At 36.4% G+C, this 20987-nt stretch overlaps 2 protein-coding genes across 2 annotated transcripts; both read right to left on the minus strand.

Annotated features, from left to right (window-relative positions):
- Positions 1–3179: 3179 nt before the first annotated feature.
- On the minus strand, positions 3180–13619 carry vps26a (VPS26, retromer complex component A). Its single transcript, XM_053503064.1, has 9 exons — positions 13522–13619; positions 8653–8802; positions 6957–7032; positions 6362–6518; positions 4867–5031; positions 4630–4736; positions 4434–4502; positions 3961–4103; positions 3180–3617 (listed from the first exon to the last, which is right to left on the minus strand). Exons 1-9 carry the CDS (start codon positions 13522–13524, stop codon positions 3504–3506), a joined length of 984 nt encoding a protein of 327 aa, XP_053359039.1. The 5' UTR covers positions 13525–13619; the 3' UTR covers positions 3180–3503.
- A 2518-nt stretch (positions 13620–16137) lies between these two features.
- Positions 16138–19882, minus strand: srgn (serglycin). The gene is made up of 3 exons (XM_053503071.1): positions 19724–19882; positions 18707–18842; positions 16138–17231 (listed from the first exon to the last, which is right to left on the minus strand). The coding sequence occupies exons 1-3, from the start codon at positions 19791–19793 to the stop codon at positions 17021–17023; spliced, it is 417 nt and encodes a 138-aa protein (XP_053359046.1). The 5' UTR covers positions 19794–19882; the 3' UTR covers positions 16138–17020.
- Between the last annotated feature and the right edge of the window lie 1105 nt (positions 19883–20987).

The following is a 20987-nucleotide window of genomic DNA, read 5'->3' on the forward strand; positions in this document are numbered from 1 at the left end:
GTGCACAAAGCCCCCGAAGAGAGAGCGGTGTCCAATGCAGTGCCTGTTGATAATGATCTAAAAAATAATATTGTAGAATTTAACAAACCAAGCTTTAAAAGAAAAGAACAAATTAAGAGATTTAATATTATATGCCTTCATCGTAATTCTATATCTGATGAATAAATAACTCTTCAATTAAACAGTTGTTTTATAAAGGCATATTTTAGTCACCCTAATTCAGCATCGGCGTGTTCACTGTGTATCTGTGTGGGTCCGTTTAGTTTCGAAAGCTCGTCACAAAATACAGTAATAAGACTATATAGTATTTATATACTAGGCCTCCAGTAAAGGGCACAGGACTGGTGATAGCCCTCGCTTTTTCCTCTCTGGACAAGCTTTTTTTGGATGCCCCAAACAATCAGAAAGAGGGCTCGTCAGAGAAAATGACTTTACCCCAGTCGTCAGCAGTCCAGTCCCTGTACGCAGAATATCAGTCTGTCCCTGATGTTTTTTGTCCTTGACAGAAGTGGCTTCTTTGATGCCATCAGTCCTGTGTCATGCAACAATAAAGCATCCTGAGACCATTCATGTGTGAGGTTGTGGAAATGTGGAAAAAGTGATGCGCTAGGAATACTTTCCAGATGCACTGTATGTATTTGGATACAATGTCATTGCAGGTTTGCCCAAATACTTGGTCCTTCAGTATATTCAGGTCAGGTATTCTGAACCTAGACCTGACCACCAGAGGCTGTGTCCCCACAGATTTGTATTCACCTGCCTCTCTTAGGGGCACTGGTGGCTCAGTGGTAGGTGTTTCGCCTGCCATGCGGAAGGCCCGGGTTCAATTCCCAGCCAGTGTCCAAACCCCAGTCACTGGATGCAGTGCCAGTCCCAAGCTCCGATAAAATGGGAGGGTTGCATCAGGAAGGGCATCCAGCCCATTCTTTGAAGCTAGTGAACCATAACAAGTCTGCAAATGCAACTGTCACATGACAAAGTGTCAAAACAACAAGACATTTGAAACCCAAATGTGTGTAGTGAAGATTTTTCTTTACAAATTTTGTGATTTTAATAAAGTTATTTGTTCAAGCATGATGTTTAACTGTTATCACTAAATCAGAGTCCTATCACTAAAATTATGGATCAAAATAAGGAGATTTTCTACTGTTACCCAGTGGTGTAGATAATCAGTCATTGTTTAATGCACAGGATTTGCAACTAGCAGATATATTACATGAGAAATTTACTGGCCTGAACTACCATTTACTCTATTGAGAAAAACCATGCTTTTGTATTTCCTTACGTAAAATGTACCCCCAAATTAAGCCCAAAACTGGATTAAAGTTTCATTTTAATATGCAAATATTTCAAGAATGCTTCTAAAAGACCGGCGTAGTCATTTGATTAGAAGTCATTATAATATTTAAACCCTAGCTGACAGAGTTAAATAAAAAGAGAACAGAAAGATAGGAGGAGTTGTGAAGTGGCTCCAAACATTATTCAAAGTTCTATAAGGACAGCAATGTAAAAGATGGTGATCACATGATTTTTACGCACTTACGTAACTATTGACATCTTTAGGGTAGTCAAGTTTTAAAAAGATAATTGTCGAAGTGTGTCTACATTTTTTGGGCACCTCTGCATGTACGTTTTGGATTTACATTTAGGTTTTTGGCTGACACTTTTATCCAGAGCGACTTTCAAAAGTGCTTTAAAGTTTTCATCATACAGTAGGATAGATCCTTACACTGGGTTTCTAGGTTAAAAACTAAAGAAGTCAAACTAATTTCATATCTTCAAAAAGCATTTTATGTGTCCTATTTCACGTATGCATGGAAACAGTGGAGAGTCAATTTCACCAATCTGAATACCTTTTTACCTAAAGCCATACATTTTATGTATTTGGCAGTTGCTATTTGACTGCATAATCATAACCAAAAGGTAACAGTTGACGGGTGTTCCTAATAAAGTGGAAAGCGAGAAATGTTTATGGTCCATAATCATGTTCTATCTACCCTGCGTCGTGCCCTAAGCCTCCTGGGATAGGCTCCAGGTCCCTGCGACCCTGAATGCAGAATAAAGCGGTATAGACTATGAGTGACTCAGTAAGTAAGTGTAAATCCCATAGGGTTGATGGTGTAGTTGTGTGCAAAATGTCAAAATAGAGACAGATTTGTTTATCAGTATAAACTTGCATTTTTATTTGACAGATAAACATATTGAGGCTGGATATGTACATTTCTTTCAAGGTCCACTAACAAGTAAATTTTCACCTGCTTCCCTCCATTTCTTATATTCATAATGCATTACTGCAGCAGCCATTTTAGGTGTAAATTCCATTTCTGTAGTACTGTTTATAAGTTATAAATGTCAGTATTGTTTATATCATAACCATAAAGGCTCATACGCTGGTAAATCAACATCCAAAGGAATGTATTTTCTCACCGTCCTGAAGAAAACCGGCACAATAGCAACAGAATGAAAATCTGATAAACACTTTGTTAACCAGAACCTTGAACAGGTCATGCAAAGAACATGACTTATTTCTTCATAAGCTCAGGGTTACTGGTATATTTAAACATATGAATAAAATGGCTGCATGTGGTGTTGAAAAAAGGGAAAGCGTTAATACTTTAAAATGAAAAGTAGTGCAGACTGCATAAAGGCCAACTATGCGATCGAGTAACTAACAATTGAAGAAACAAAAACTAAAAATATTTCACTGTGGCTAACTCTGAACAGAATCTTCTGTACATGTCATAATTCCATCCTAAAAGAAAACTCATTTCAAAAAAGTTTTAAATCCAAAGCCTCATGAAAAAAAAGGTGACATTTTTTTTTCAAAAAGCAATAATAATAATAATAATAATAATAATAATAATAGGGGGACTTTATCTATTGCATTAACAATCTAAGGATTAGATGCTAAATAAAGTTAAATAGATTTTTTTTTTTACATATTGATGTGATTGCAAAAATTGGTATGGCACTGTGGCCTGGGTACACTCAGAACATATTTCATTTCTTGACGGCTGAACAATGACCCCACGGCCAACATTGACCTTCAATAAACAGCTTAATTTCAACCAGCCAGCATGCAGTGGTATCCTCTTTAAAGTGTCGTCAAGTAAAAGTGTATTTTATATATATATATCGATATATATATATATATATATATATATATATATCGGATATATATATATATATATATATCCGATGGCATCGCTCTATCTGGAGCTTCAAAAATTAGCAAGTGCTTTAAAAATCTTCTAGTGTAGGCTGCAAGGCCCAAGATTTTACATAGTAGCTTCTGTTCCAGTGCTTTCTATAGTGTAGAAGAAGTCCTTAAATGCTAACAAACTGTTTGCTGTGGACGGCGGAGTGGACACAGCGAAGGCAGGCACAGACACGGCCAATCACCGCAAGCTGCCAGGAGTGGAGGTGGAGATGTTTTGGTGGGATTTGCTCTCCTCTCCTGTGATTGGCCACTGCGGAAAATGTGTCCATGGCTTGTTGCTTGCTCACATTTCAGGCTGTTCGGCAGAGAGGCTCGGTCGTGACTCCGGGGACTCGTACCGCTGGTGAAAGTTGCGCTTCCTGAGCTTTTCAGGGGCTTTCCGCCACAAAACAATCTCCTGATTTTGAAAAATAAATAGATATACATGATCTTTTAATATATTCTAATATATAAGGATTATAAATCAGGAACAAGTGTCCTGGTTTATTAAAATTAGCTTTTGTCCTGGAGGACCACCTGCCCTGCACATGTTTCCCTACCTCTAAGCACACCTGATTCAACTAATCAGCTAATTAACAGCTTTTCTCAATTGATTTCGGTGTGATATAACAGAGACAACACTAAAATGTGCAGTGCAGGTGGACCACCAGGATCTAAGTTGAGAACCAGTGCACTAGATTATGAAAATGACTTAGATGACTGAAAACCCTTTTACAAACACAACTACTAAGATGTTTTACCTGCTGTTTAAAGTATCTCCTGTCCTCTTCATCAACCAGCACCAGATTAAGGAAGTACCTCACAGAGAACTTCTTGTTTACGTCTCTCATTGTAGCTGTGAGGTCATAGCCAGCCAAGAAGAGACGTATGGGAATGGACTCACCTAGCAAATTACCAGCAATTCATAGGTACGTCACCCAAACAACAAAACCAAACAACACAATATTTGCTTTCTGCATCATTACTCTAATCATGTACATTTAAAAAATAATCATTAAAAACTTTAATAATTTAGGTTAAAAAAAAAAATCACTGCAGAGAAAATATAGAAAGTATACATAATGACTGTCGAAATAAGATACTACCTTTTTCTATTAATGCAACTAAAATTCATAGTAAAATAATTGAGTATTATTTGTGTTTTAGAATTAATAATAAAAAAAAAGATTTTCACAAACCAATAATATCTTTAAAACACTGAAGTCAAGCTTACCTTTCACTGGTGCTCCATCCATGATTTCATACTTAGCCACAGTTTCTGTCTCTGTAGTTGTGCTTGGCCCTGTCAGAGGAATGTCATATGACTTGATGAAATTTCACAATGCCAGACTATTTAGCAAGAAATAGATAGGGTGAGAATATTTTAAAACTGCTATCCCGAAAGATGGTAAATCTGCATCAGATCTCACCAATTCCGGTCATTTCTTTCTTGATTAGCTGAAGCTCCATGTGTTGGATTTTGATTCGGACCAGTAGAAAATAGATTTTCCCCACAATTACATCTTTTAGGTGATATCTGTTGGGAAAATAAGTAGTTCAGAATTTGTCATATTTAAAAAAAATAAAAAATAAAAAAACTTTTGCAATGCGTCCAAATCGCTTAGTATTTAAGCCTTTAGTAAAGTCTTTAGTATAACATCACTTACTTGGACTTGTTGTACTCAAACTCTATGTGGAGGCAGTCCTCAATGCCCACCTCCATCTTGATGGAATTGTTGACATCTGGGTAGGTGGCAAGCTGATGGACAATGAGATCATACTCCTTGACCAAATCAGAAAGCCTCCTCACAATGGTTACTTTGAGGAAGTACCTGTAAAAAAAAAAAAAAAAAAAAAAAAAAAAATCACATTTAAATGTTTTAGTATGTACAGTATATAATCTCGTTTCTGGTAAGACATTATTAGCCTCTCTTATTTAAATCCCTCAAAGTGAATGATTGAGGGGAAAAAGTCCTTACATCAGTTAACGAAAGAAAGAAAGAAAGAAAGGGAAAGAATAAGACACCTGAGTAGACATAAACTTCCTCTACAGTTGAGAACAGCTCAGTCACTGGGGGTCCAAAGAAGATTAAAGACCTAATGTACCTTTTTACTCATGTAATCCAAAAGTCTACACATTCTAAATAAAACAATACTTGTATCCCCTCTTTGGCGATTAATGCCATAAATGTATATGTTACCAAAACTAACACGACGACACATGCAGGATCTTCATTAGATATTGACCCAATTAAAAAAAAGTAGGGATGCACCGAAATGAAAATTCTGGGCCGAAAACGAAACCGAAATTTTTGGATGCACTTGCCCGAAAACCGATACCGAAAATGGCTTCATTAAAAAACGTTTAAAATATTTTCTTTTTGTTTGTATTAAAAAAATGTTGCATATTGCAACTTTGCTGTCCTCATCTGAAACTTTGAAGTGCTTCCAAACCGCCGACATACTCCGTGTTTGATGCGTAATGACAGCGCGAACGAGACAGGAGGATGGGAGAGGCGTGGCGAAAATTTCGGCTTTTATTTTCGGCGCTTTCTTACGTTTCGGCCGAAACCGATAATGCTATTTCGGCCGAAAATTTTCGGCGGCCGAAATTTCGGTGCATCCCTAAAAAAAAAGTATAAAACTCACAAAGGAATATTAGAACATTTTTTCAATCACTAAAATATTTTTACAATCAACATGCTTTTGCACTTAAGTATTTTAGAGCAACAGACATGTCTTCCCTATTTTCCCAGCATGCACCCATTGTGGTCAAAACATTACCATAATTAACTGTAATAAAGTACCAGGCAAAAATTTGGGCACACCATCCAATTCCAATGTTTTTTTGTGATTTATTTTCTACGTTCTAGATACTTACAATACTGGAAATTTCAAAACTATGAAATAATATGGCATTAGTTAAAAAAAATAACAGTCAGTGTTTTTTTTTTTTTAAGACACAAAGGTCAGATGTTCTGACATCTCAATATCAACTGTTCAAGGGAGATTATGACACATTTTGGATGCCTTCAATAGAAAGAAATTGAAAGTAGGTACAACCGTGGAATTAGAAGGTGTGTCCAAACTTTTGACTGGTAGTGCCAGTATGATATTTACTTTAGCAAAACGTATAAGTCATAGCCTTAAAATAAGACTGACCTCAGTCGCACATTAGCCCCAACATAGGACTCATATGGCTTCTCCACTTGCATGAACTCGAAGTCATAACTGCGATTCTGGGTTAGCTCTCCTGGAAGAGCAAGCTCCTTTACCAGGTTCACAAACTCGTGTGTGTTGCTTTTATCACTGAACAGTTCTACATGACAAACAGAATCAAATAAAAAGGTATTTAATAATAATAATAATAATAATAATAATAATAATAATAATAAAGGTATGAAAAAGATGATCAGGAACTCCTTCAATGACATCACTGTCACCAGTTCTGCATGTCAATGCTGCTTAAAACATCACTAAATCTCTTTTGAGACCTGACCATTATTGAGAAACAAATGAGCAATTAGACCATGATTTCTAAACAGGCTGCTGTGTGCTAGTTTAACATGAAAAAGGGCAGCACTTGCTTTTGCTCCCCCTACCTCACTCTCTCTCCATGCATGTGACAATCATATGCTTTCCTAAGCCTTTTGCAGTACAAATTACAGCACAGACACATTCAGCATAACAGCAATAACTGATCATGTTTAACATTATTCTACTGTACACTCCATAAATCCATGCTGAGATGACTCACCGATCTGTCCGACAAACTCTATCCGAATCCCCTGATGTTCAAGTCGCTTTCCAGTTTGTTTAACATTGATGTTTACCTTGTGGGGAAACAAAAATTATAATAAAGATGCACTCATTTATTTATCTTCACCAACTGAGAAATAAAAGGGGCTATCAAGTCAAACTTTGATTGTGCAAAATAACAACATACTGAGACTACCTTGATTTCTCCATATAATTACCTGTTACACTAAGGTACTTATCCCAGTGTTTTACTAGTGCTTGGATACCATCAAGGTAAAAAAGATCATGGTTCAGTACGCCGGAGCCTTGACCAGACTGCCTGCTTCATGTCCAAAGCACTGGCCTCTCAGGACCTCCTTAAATGACCCAAACATTTGTAAATGGCTTGCCATGAAATTAGGACTGTACGGGGCATGTGGGGCATGACTCCCAGCAAAGTTCTTATAAGGTGTACGTGGTGTTTGTAAATGATTGTGTGTACACTTCCCCCAGACAGATACGTCTCTTTCACGACCTGGTGACAAGTTATCCACTGATTTAGCGCATGCATGCTCATGATCCATTCTCATGAAATCCACTCGCTGAATGTTCACAGAACAGATGCAGGGGGTTCCAAGCCACCTCAGCTGGGATTGTCATTCATTGACATACGGCCTTTAAAATGTTTTACTGCGTCTAAGAGTCTCATTATCATACTGCGCTTTAAGTCTTCTGTAAATGTCAATCAGTTTTATGCCTACATTCATGAGGGAAGGAAAGAACAAGTTCCAGTTTGACTTGAACATCCCTTCAAGTCAACTAATTGTGTATTAAATATACAGTACTCACTAGTTTAATGAATTCCACTAATGTAAAACAAGCAACAAGAAAACATTTTACTAAGTACTTTACCTTTAAATTTTCTGCCCAAATAACAGCACAAAATACATAACTTCTACATTAATAACATTATAAACTACAGCCTACATGCAAAAAGATTTAAATGGTGACATATCCAGGCAGAATTTTCTTTTAGCAATCTAGACTAAGTGATCATGTGATACCATTGATTTGCTTGCATAAGCACTGTTAGTTCTGACTGATTTACCAGGCATTTTTGTTTTTTGCTGCCTGTTACAAATCCGGTGACCACAGGCAGTACCGATGCCATGTGATTTTTGGAAGCTATTTAGCCTCCTTTAGTCTCCCACATCACCATAGGAAGTGTGATGCTGGCACATTTTACCTAATTTCCACCATTCTACCTTAATCGTACACATTTTATAGGCTATGTATACTAACCACAGACAAGGATTTTAATGTTTCTCTGTACTGAGAGAACTTGCTTATAATGAAAGTTGCTGAAACGTTAAAAAAAATATTCAAATCGCAAACACTTATGATTACTTTAGCCAGAGATAGTTGTAAGATAGGCTTAAAATATATATAATTTGTCCTTTCAGAAATTGGCCTGTTTCTTTTGGGGTAAAAAATTGTGTTTTTTTCTGTTATCATCATAGACATGTTGGTAAGGATGACCACATTTTTGACCATACAGTACACATGCAGGATTAGGTAGACATAATTTTTAATGTCTAGATATTTTAGAAAGGCTAAGGTCACCGAACAATTACCAATGAGCCTGTCAGATGTACACACAACACCAAGCAGAGAAAAACATAAACATCAAGTGAGAATAAGTGATGATAACTCACCTTTCCAGAAACCGACTCTCCATCATAAAATAAATAATGTTTCTCCACTTTCCCATCTTCTGTCTTCAGTTCTGCTGTTTTTCTGCTCTCTGCATCATTGAGTATGACATCAATGTCACATACGGGACCAAACAGACCACCGAGGAAACTCTTTACGAGGGGAAAAAACAATCACATTCTATTATTAGTCTGAGCAGAGCTGAGAACACATTACACACATATGCACACACACACACACACACACACACACACACACACACACACAATGAGACCTTCACTTCACTGTTTACACAAACAGCATGTTAAAATCTTCAAGACTAAAATGTCATGAACTCATTCAGTATTTTGTCTTAAGGTTATGGTTTTTTAAATCTAAAATGCTTGTTACTGGGACTTTATAACTGTCAGACAGTTTTTCCTCTTTAATAAAATTCTGTTATACACTGCCTGGCCAAAAATAAGACTTAATTCAATCACGTTTAGCTTTGATTACAGCACACAATGTGGTGTCAAGTTCATACTTGGAAATATCGAATATGGCTGTGTCATCAGATAAGAAAAACTTGTTACTAGGAAAAACTAGATGTGATAACCTGGTCATTCAGGTCATCGGTTGACTTAATTTTATTGCCACATAACATTGCGTAGTCTATACCTGATCATCTGAAAAAAAAGTAACTCCAGATCATAACACTGCCTCCAGAGGCTTGTATGCATGATGGGTGCATCGCTTCATGCATTTCCCTTCTTACCCTGATGCACTCAACACTCTGAAACAGGGTCAAACAGAAGTCAACAGACTTCATGAGCATTTTTCATTCCTCCAAAGTCCAATCTTTATCCTTCCTAGTAAACTGAAGCTTTTTCTGTTGAGTCTCAGTAACAGGTTTTATTATTGTCACACAGCTGTTTAGTCACAAGTTCTAATCATACTGTGTGCATATGGAAATGTTCTTACTTTCACTATTACATATAGCTTTGGTTTTAACTGTTTGTTTCTTTTTTTACCAATAACTTTATACAGTTATTAAGTGACCTAAATTCATGTATTCAATAATTTTTTTATCCAACCACATTTCTTTCAAAACGTCGACGGTTCAGCATTTCCAGATTTTGATAATGTGTTGAGCCACTTAACCCAGTTCCAGTAATTTCCTAACTCTTTAGTTGTTTTCTTTGCTTAATGCAGCCCAATAATTTGACCCTTATGAAATAACTTTTTTGGCCACGCAGTGTATGTCTAAATTCTTTAAAACACACCACTTGAACTTAATACTGTAATCCTAATCAGCATGCACCAATCCCTAAAAATGGTTGACTGGTGATGGCTAATAGGGATGAGTAATGACTATTAGACTGAAAAAATTATTTTTAAATGTGTTTTTTAGTCATCCTCTTCTTGATGATGCACTTTAACTGTAGATTTATCTTATCTTTAAGCCACATGCCAACTGATATTTCACCTTGTTACACAAAAGATTAATCCATGACTCACACAGACACGCAAAGGATGTCATGATTAGATCAATATTAGGTATCATCTGATACTCAGAATTTTAAAATACTTATTTTATTAAAAGTGGAAAGACAGTTTTTAAGAGTCGCAATTTATAAAAATGTCCCGTTTCTTTTTTTAATCTGATCAAATTTTGACTTACATGGACTCACTCCAAATCACACTACACCAACCTCAATCTCTACATGCAGGGGACAAAACTGCACTGCAACTTCTCTAGATGTGTAATCCACTACCCATGATGTCACTTCTAACATGTGACATTGTAACATCATACAAAATTGCTATCATACACACAGAGAACATTGCAATATGATGAAAATTACAGGCCTCTCTCATCTTTTTAAATGGGAGAACTTGCACAATTGGTGGCTGACTAAATAATTTTTTGCCCAACTGTGTGTGTATATACCAAAGTATTGAGATAAAATTTTTTAAAGTTTTAGAACACATGCAAATTTCTTTTTTTTTTTGTTTAGAGATTTATTTTCTACATTCTGCAACAATACTGGGGATTTCAAAACTATAAAATAACATATGGAATTAGGTAATTATGTAACAACAACAAAAACAACAGTTGGTTGTTATTTTAAGACACAGAGGTCAGCCTTTCTGTAATAGTTCTTGCAAGAACAGTATTATCAAGTGCATTTGCAAAATCCATCAAGCACCATAATGAAACTGGCTCTCATGAAGACCATCCCAGGAGGGCGAGACCAAAACCTACCTCTGCCGCAGACGAGAAGTTAATTTAGAGTTATCAGCCTGAAAAGTGACCAATTAACAGCACCTTAGATTAGAGGCGTTATGAAGTCTTTACAGAGCATAAGTAGCAGAAACATCTCTATCAACTGTTCAAAGGAGATTAATGCATTTTTTGGACGCCTTCAGCATTCCTTTACAAAGTAGAAAGAAATTAAAATCAGGAACGATCATGGAGTAAGAAAGTGTTCTAAAACTTTTGAACGGTAGTGTATATACACACACACACACATATATATATATATTATCTTCTTCTTTGTCTTTCAGCTGTTCCCTTTCAGGGGTCGCCACAGCAAATCATCTGCCTCCATGTAACCCTATCCTCTGCATCCTCTTCTCTCACACCAGCTAACTTCATGTCCTCTCTCACTGCATCCATAAATCTCCTCTTTGGTCTTCCTCTAGACCTCCTGCCAGTTTAAACCTCAGCATCCTTCTACCGATATATTCACCATCTCTCCTCTAAACATGTCCAAACCTGTTACATACACACACACATACACATATATATATATATATATATATATATATATATATATATATGTAAAATAATAAATAAAAATTAGAGGGGCAGTTGATAAAATTCCGAATCGCAATTCTTTGTGTGCTGATCCATGTATTGTCACATGTATTTTGAAAATGATTTATTACATTAATAATGTACTGGTTGATCAGCCAGTGACCAGAATTGGGTGTTCTTCGGCTTGACCAGCCATGATAAATCATAAATGACATAACCAAGTCTATGCTGAGGGCACACGTTTCTAAATGCTGCAACAAAAACATGTTTTTCTGTCGGTACACAAGTGTGTTAAAAAACCTCTGATCAGCCTTACCGGCCGATACACCAGTCTCAAAACACTACTAACTGGGGTCTGAATTTACTGTCCGTGTTAGGATTCAGATCTCTATACTGTAGTCATTGTAAGTCTATAAAAATAAGCAATTTAAAATTTCCATAAAATTTGACTTAAATATTCATAGCAATACAATATTTTTGTCAATTTTCAGCAACTACGTTAAACATGTGGACAGTTTGAACTGTATATTTCCTTGTATTTGTATGGAATACAAACAACAATCTTTTGTCTACCAGTCGTTAGTTAATCTTATTTTGCACACTATTGTGTTATAAATGAATGTAAAAGGTCTCTGGCTCTAGTTGCTCTGTCATACCGGGCTTCCAGATCAGGGATTTTACACACCCTCACCTCGGACCGCAGCAGAGGGTGTGCAGTGCTTTATCTCATATCGGCGCTTTGCATTACTGTTTTATATTAGCGCTATGGGTTTATGTATGAGATAAACTGGTTTTAAACTTCCTGCAGAAGAATAAACATGTATTGATCTATCCATTCATCTTTGAAGGTTTAGTTTTAACAGTCTACCTTCAGTTTCTGTCTTCCACACACACTGTCTATACAGTAAACTATCGCGAGTATAGCCACGCCCACATTCTCCTTCATCAGAAAAGCGTCGTGTCCAAATGGGACAGTTACTGTGACGTTTTACCGCCTTTTCCAAAGTTGCAGGCACGCACAACTTAACAAGCGTGTTTCGTGGACTCTGCACACTCAGATGCAATAAATCTTTTAAAAATCGGAATGAGAGTTAATGTGCTAATACATGAATCGGCACACAAAAGAATCGCGATTCATAACTGAATTGATTTTTCCGCCCATATCACTAATGCAAATTAGCATTAGCATCTTGCCATTATCTATGGAGTAATATGGACTTTTTGCCTCAGGTACTTCTCTGTAGGAAGACCTGGCAACCTTGCCTGTGGAAGAAGTGCCAGTCTCACATCATCTCAAGTTAACATTCATTGCAAGTCACTTAGGTTCAGACAACGAACTCCCGTCACAGGAACCCTCTGACAGCTAGCTAACCACACAGCTTACAGGATTTTTCCAAACTGCAAAGTTTATATATATATATATATATATATATATATATATATATACACACACACACACACTGTATATATGAATAAGAGAGAGCGATTTTTTTGCCACGTTTATGACACAAAACTAAAATGCCGAGCCGGTCTGCTAACTCTGCTGCACTGACTGCTTGTTCCAGTTTATGCTAAGCTAGTTGACTGTTGTTAGCGACAATGCTCCAGCTGAATTATACACTATTTGGAAATTTTGAGAAGAATGGCTCCTTGTTTTAGAAAAAACAACAACACACATTTAGAGATACATGTCGCAACTTTGCGTGTTAAATATCTCGCTAACGTGACCGCTGAGATCCACACCCATTCACATCAAACATTCACATTCAGTGCGGCACAATCCCAAATCAGGGACTAATGAACACGGAGTGCACGCTCGAACGCGCGCGGACAGTAAGGCGCTTAATCCCTAAATAGTGTACGCATATAGGTAGGAGACGAATATTTGCAACACAACCCAGTCCGCACTTCCTTGGATGGCCTTGTTTTGACCAGCTATGTGACTTTTCCGTCGGTAAAGAGAACGCAGAGATTTTTTATTTTGTCCTGCTGTCTGACTCATAGCACCGTCAAATAATTTTATAAGTGTATAAATATTACTAAAGGACCTATGTCTTAAAAAAACCCTTACCATTTCAGCAGGTGAGCTTTATCTTCTCCCAGTCCCAACGCAAGAGCTCGGTTAGTTGGACCAGCACTAGCGCTCCCGTGTGTGAACTCAGGAACTTCGGGAATGAAAAACTGGAGATATTTCAAAACAAAAGTCTGTCTGATCTTGCCTTTTGGAACTCAGTAGGACTTTTTTAGATTATACAATGCCTGGTCAAAAAACCTCGCCATTTCAAAGAGGTCAAATAGTTATGTTGCACCAAGCAAAGAAAACAACCAAGGAAATTTAAAAATGAATTGAACTGGGTTAAGAGTCCTTCAGCACACTATAAATCCCTGAAAGGATTTTTTTGGTTTGTTTTTTGGTCTGTCCACATGCCACCTGGTACATCTTGCCAGCTTGACACCCAATTGTTATTCACACAATATGGACAATTTGGGAACACCATTTAGCCTAACATGCATGTCTTTGGACTATAGAAGAAAACCATTATACCCAGAAGAAACCCACCAAGCACACAGACCTGAAGTGGGAATTGAACCCAGACCCTAAAGGTGCAAGGCAACAGGGCTAACCACTACACCACCATGCCGCCGAAAGGCTAGTGCCGAACCGTCATCTTTGTGGAAAAAATGTGGTTGGAAAAAACTCATTAATGAAGATCACTTAAACATTTGAAATTGCATGGTAAAAAAAATTAAGTAACGTTTAATAGTGAAAGTAGGAACATTTCCATATGCAAACACACACAATGTGATGAGAACTCACAGGTTATACAGGCCATGAGAAAACTGTTAGTAAGGCTAGTCATGTTTTGCCTGCGATGCGGAAGGCCCGGGTTCGATTCCAAGCCAGTGTCCAAACCCCAGCCACTGGATGCAGTGCCGGTCCCAAGCCCGGATAAAAAAAAAGGGAGGGTGGCGTCAGGAAGGGCATCCGGCGTAAAATCTGTGCCAAGTTGTAGTGCGGACTGGGTATTCCGCTGCTGCGACCCCTTGTCGGTAGCAGCCGAAAGACCACCAACAATAACAACATTAAGATTAAAGACTTTGGAGGAATGGAAAAAGGTTATGTGGTCTGATAAATTTAGATTAAGTGATGGGTACGTGAAGGTAAGAAGGGAAGTGCATGAAGTGATGCACCTATCATGCATACCAGCCACTGTACACACTTCTGGAGGCAGTGTTATGATCTGGAGTTGCTACAGTTGGTTTGATCTAGGCTCAGCAACGTTATTTTTTCATCATGACTTACATACCCATGTTTTAGATACCCTCTAAACATCTTTCTTATTAACATTTAAATCCAGATGACTTTGTTATCTATCTCTGTATAGCTAGCAAAAAATAGGCGCTTAGTGAACAGTCTAGAGCTGAACTTTAAATTGCTTCATTTTCCCTATTAAAGTGCACTACATTGTTGGTGGAAATAAACTGTTAAATAATAACAGTTAAATTTGGTCATGATCGCATTTTGTTTTTTGAGGTACAGTTTAATGAGCCATTCTAAACTCACTCTAGCAAACTTTTTTTAAATATAATTTTTAATGTTATTTTTATAATGAACACTAGAGAACTCTTACTGAATAATTTTTTTATGCTTAACTCTTTATAGTTACCACTAAACACTGTAGTAAAGCCTTTGGGTGGTTTTGTGAAATGAAATCCTTATATTTTTTCTTTATGAAACAAATCCCATAAAATCACGGATTTGTATATTCAGTAAACGTTGCTCTTATCATCAATTATAGTTATCAAATTCACTATCACTTGTTAGGTGGAAGACAATTTACAATATTAAAAGGTATGAAATAATAAAAATAATGAACACATTATTATTATTATTTATCACTTGTAAATGTGTTTAAAATGTGTTAAACATTTCTATGCCAGTTTGTTCTCTGATCAGTGACTGGCCTCTTTAGTACAGTTAACACTATAGGTCATCTTTTTTTGTCAAACAATTAGTGTCAATTCCTGTCTTCTTCTTCCTGTCTTCAATTCTTTCATACAGTATGTGTCAGTTTTTCTTTTTTTTACCACAGACTGCTGCTGGCAATGACATTGAGGTATTAAAAATACCAGCAACATTGTTAATTTTATACACTCTTATAAGCACCACACACTAACATGTCATCCCTACTGCTGTGCTTTTTAAGATGATCCATTTTCATTGATGACTTATTAAAGGTGAAGGAGAATCATTTTTTAATGATAAGTTGATTTAATGTTATGTAGTGATTTTATGGTTGGTGTATGGTTGATTTCAGTTACTACTGAATCTTTTATAACAAACCGCAGCTAAACATTGATCAAAGCTGTCCATTCATCATACCAGAAGAAATTTTGTGGTATAATTTTCTCCTTTGTGCAAAATGGGCTGCATGCTAAAACTTAAACTCAAACAGCAACACACTTTTCTGTATTTCATGTGAAATTACTGTCAGAGGAAGCTTACTTAAGATACTCAGCATGAAAGTGTGATAACACTGCTCTTACAAAAAATAAAAAAACAAAACAAAACAGGAAGTCTAAAAGAACAGCCAGTTAGCGATATCTGTGTCACCTACAAATTATGCTTGTCTTAAATGTTGCATTGTCTTTGCCAGCAGCACAAAAAAGGTCAAATATAAATGTGCAGACTTTAAAATTTTTTATCTAAAAAGAATGGGTCACTGATATAAAAAACAAAGAATTCTTTCCAAAGCGAATGCTTTTCTGCACACAGCAACCCACTCATTACTTTGCTAGACCAGAAACTAAGTGCACATGCGTGCATTATTCATGAGAAAATCATTAGTCATAAGGTTGGCTATGGTGAAAAATTAACATGATTTACTAATATACTGTACATACAAGTATATCTTATATACTGTATTTATATAAGACATTAAATTACCAGTGAGGATAAGAGGCAGTCCTTTCCTTATACTTTTTAATTGAAAAATAAAACCCATTGGAATAAACTGTCATGAAAGGTAAATACTAATATTGTGATAAAGGATTTCATGCACTTGCAAGTGGACAAGTGGATAATAATAATAATGCATTACAAATCAACAAAATATTAGGAGAAAAGCTTTGATCAATTGCACAGGATTGGTTTCCTAAACCTCAAGAACAAACAGCATTTATAAAGAGAAAAAAACAAAAGTGGCAGAAAATGGTAAAAACATCTGTATTCAAGAAAATTAAATTCCAGTTTATACCTGCATTTACTGTGATACATAAATATTTTACAAGATGGTGAAGCACAAAATACTATATATTATTTAAATGATTCATTTACTCTCATAGAAATAAGATCTTCAGGGGCTTAAAAGAATTAACATTTAAAAAATGTACTTGATCATTTGAACTCACTCTTCCTGTTTCAACATGCAGTACATCCCATAAAGTAGTCCAGTACAAATGAATCAAATATTAAGAAACTTAAAAAAAATAAATTTTAGGGACTTTAGGGCTTCTTATCCTGAGAATCTCTACAAGACTTAAGTGATATTAGACTGGCAGACTTCAGCTCATTCAATCATATTATCCTCACGCAAATCCCTAGCAGACAGCTTGGGTTGCACCAACTCAGGATCTACATATTCAATGCCACTCCCTTCTTCCTCGGTTAGGCTCTGCTGTGGCCACTCTTTCATACTGATTTCACGCACTTCCCGGCTTAGGAAGTCACCAGAGCCTTCTCCAGACTCCTCGGTCTCTTCACTGGTTTCGACAGGATGGCTGCAAAGAAAAAAAACAAAACAGAGGCACAGAGTCAGGCTTAGCCAACATCCTGTTAGCCTTCCTGTCTTTTTCCCCCCAAGAAGCCAAGAATGTTCCTTTACAAATCCTTTCTTTGCCTTGTTCAAAACAACAAAGCTCTTAAAGACAATATAAATAGATGTGCTTAAAAAATAGTTAAAAGTCTTCAGATAAAAATGCAGTTCAATTAAACCTTGCCCTGAAACCAGAGTGAAAATGTATTGTATAAATTATGACTGAGCATTCTAATACAGCCACATATACAGAGAACCAGGACTCAATTCAGAAAATTTTCAATGCAGTGTTATAATACATTCTATTAATCCATTAGTCTGTTTACTAAACCCTATGTGGACCCTGGGTCAGAAAGACCAACAAAAAAGTTTGTTTTTCTTAAAAGCCAGTTAAACGGCTGAATATTTGAGGACAGTGATGCAAGGATATTTAAGGCAGCACACAGGTGACATGCCCTGTGACATCCCACCCCAATTATATGAAATTAATATAAAAAAAAAAAAAATTTACTCCAAAAATTTAATTCACATTTTCTTGTTTATTACAAGCCAGATTGCGTGAATCAACCACAGAGATTTGTATCTGTTCACATCCGCAAGAATACCTCAGAGCCTTTTATGGAAGAACAACTTAACAGTCATTTACTGTTTTAATGACTAAAACTAAAAGATTTTGTTACTTTTACACTGAATTATCATATTTAAAACAGCTTTTACTAAGGAGTATCAGATAATACACAGATAACTATTTGCTCTGTATGTTCACATACCATTTTTTATGTCTTTCATTTTTACAAAAAGAGTCAGAATTTCAAAAAGACATTCAAGCTGAATAATTTTCATTAACTAGTAAGGAGAAATGTCTATGGAAACAAACTATCTTTAGCAAACGTTCTTGTTAAGTGTTAAGTGGAAATCACTCTGGAGGATGTTGCCTAATGGGCTGGGTTGTATGGGTTACGTCTTCCTGCCTTTACAGCATCCACGTTTCCAAACCTATAATGTTTAACGATTCCAGGCTAATGTACCACAGTGATACTATCCAGGCCAAGAATACAACTTCTTGCATTTGTAAAGCTCTAAAGTCTCACTTCCATTTTCTTTTTGTCAGTGACACAAAACCCTGTGGCCTCCTCACACACGAAAAATGTTCTCACCTTTAAACCACTGACCAATGATGGACTGCAAGTTCTGTAACATGCTGTGGTTCATTTGCAACACTCATCTTTATCTCCATATAAATGTGATGGGTCATTATATGCTTTGTTCAGGAAACTATTGACTGTTTAATCTCAGGGTAAAATCATTCTTTTTTAGTGTTAATATTTTACGCAACTTCCTATGCTGACAAGATCTTGTCAGTATGTGACGCAACAGCCAGTTAACTAGGCTACCAGTTTCCGGGGAAAAAACGCCAACCTTAAGAAACTGATTACTCACATGTCTCTTGTGGCTCTAGCAGGGAGTCGTTGAGGTGCTGGCAGATTGATCACCGGGCCCTGGTTTTTGACACAGTTTGCATTTTTGCTGCCTGGTGTGCACTTCAACCATGTGTACCTGCCTATCTTTGCGTCTCCTAAAAACAAACACAGCAATAATATTAATAATAATAATAATAAGAAGAATAGTGTTCAACAATCCCCTATTTACCATCAATTATTTTACCAATATCAGTCAATGTTTAGTTGTTTTTTGTTACAGTACTTTGGAGTCATGGTATCGTGAACAAATATGAATATATGTGTAATAGTTATATTGACAATTTCTATTATAGTGACAAATATTTTTAAACTATTTATTATTATCATTATTATTATTATTATTATTTAAAAAGGCAAACATGAGCATTGACAAGAACATAGAGAAGTGGGAAGTAATTTAAGAAGGAAACACACCACTTTCATCACCCTATGTTACATGTAAAGACAAATACTCAGTTTATCCAGTGTAATATGTGATATAAAATGTCAGGACAAGGTAATATCGGTATAATTGATACTATCATAACCGTCAATTGATACATTTGCATCAAAGAAGTTTACTGATCAAAGTTGTCAAAGTGTAATGACCTTAAGGACTTCCTTTGTGCTAATGGTACGCAGTAACTGTGTAATGAAGATGTTTGTAAAGTAAAATTAAAATGAATTCGGTAACGCTGTTTATGACAGTTATTAAAATTATTATTGTTATTATTATTATTATTATTATTATTATTATTAACACTACACACAGCCTAGTCTAGTATTCTGTTTTTGAGGTTTTCTGTACCTCAAACATTTCACATGACTTTCATTTTCAAGTACTGCCCCAATTCCTACACTCCTATCTATTTATATCACCTTTCTAGCATTTTCATTCGAATTAGATTGGATAGTTTTCGTTTTTTTTTTTTTTTCGTGTATACAAAAACTTAAAAACTCAACCAAACAAAACAGAAAACAATATATACGCACTTACCGAGTACATTATCCGACAGCAGGTACACGACCATAAGTGTTGATAAAATCAAGCTGTATGAGAATCGCATCGTTACGGCTTTCTTTATCCTCCCAAATTCTTACACGAATCCAAGAATCAGTAAAAGATGTGCGCGCGAGGGCACCGACTAGCTTTTGTATTGACAGGAAACCCCGCCCACGTGTGCGTCATCATCGGAGCGCGTCTGTCTTTAGCGTACTGATGTGTAGCATACTGATGTGTGACACACATTCACTTCCTCTTGTATTAGGTAAACGGAACATATACACCATATGGGTAGTTTTTTTTCTCTTGGATATATGACCATCCCATTCACATGTGGGTCTTGCCCAAACTGTTGAATACACCCAACTGTATTCAATGACTTTGTACGACATGGCGTAAGATTTCCCTTCATTGGAGCAAAGGGGCCCAAATCTGTTATAGCATGACAATGCTTTGTGCACAAAGTGAGATCCATGGTTGCCTGGGTTTTTGTGGAAAGAACTCGAATGGCCTGAACAGAGCCCTGACCTCAACCTTTGAGTTAAACTGGAAGACCAAATCCACCCCAAGCCTTCTTTCCTGACATCAGTCAAGCCTGACTGTACTAATGTTCTTGTGTGTGAATAAGCAAAATCACACATCCAAAAAAAACACATGGGTGCTATAATCAGGTGTCTACAAACTGTTGGTCATATACAAGATTTACTGTTAGAAAGTTTAGTTACTTTGCGTCTACACTATTCTCAGCATAGCACTTGACTGGCCGGCACAGAGCCCTGACCTCTGTTTGAAATGAACTGTAATGGAGATTGCGAGCCAGGGCTTCTCGTCCAACATCAGTACCTGACCTCATAAATGCTTTATAGAATAAATGGGCACAAATTCCCACAGAAACACTCCAAAAACTTGTGGTCCACATAATGTACGTAGAACCCCTTTTCAGTAAATCCCTTTGGGAACGCACAGTTTGCTGTGTAGATTGTCTCAGATATTACTAATGAAGTCATTGTTTCTCTGTGGATACTAATAATAACAACTTGGTCAAAATGCATTTACATTAACAGAAATGTAATAATAATAAGAAAATTAAATACAACCTGAATGACTTCTAGGGTGGCCCAATGACTTTTTGGGTGGCCCAAAATTCTGGATCCACAGACATTTTTCCTTATATAAAAATAAAAAATTTCTTTTTATTTAGATGCTACTTTAAAAATTCAACAAAAAATCAAATAAAGACAGAGCTAATGCTACATTT

Source organism: Clarias gariepinus, chromosome 8, assembly GCF_024256425.1.
Source record: "Clarias gariepinus isolate MV-2021 ecotype Netherlands chromosome 8, CGAR_prim_01v2, whole genome shotgun sequence".
NCBI lineage: Eukaryota > Metazoa > Chordata > Actinopteri > Siluriformes > Clariidae > Clarias > Clarias gariepinus.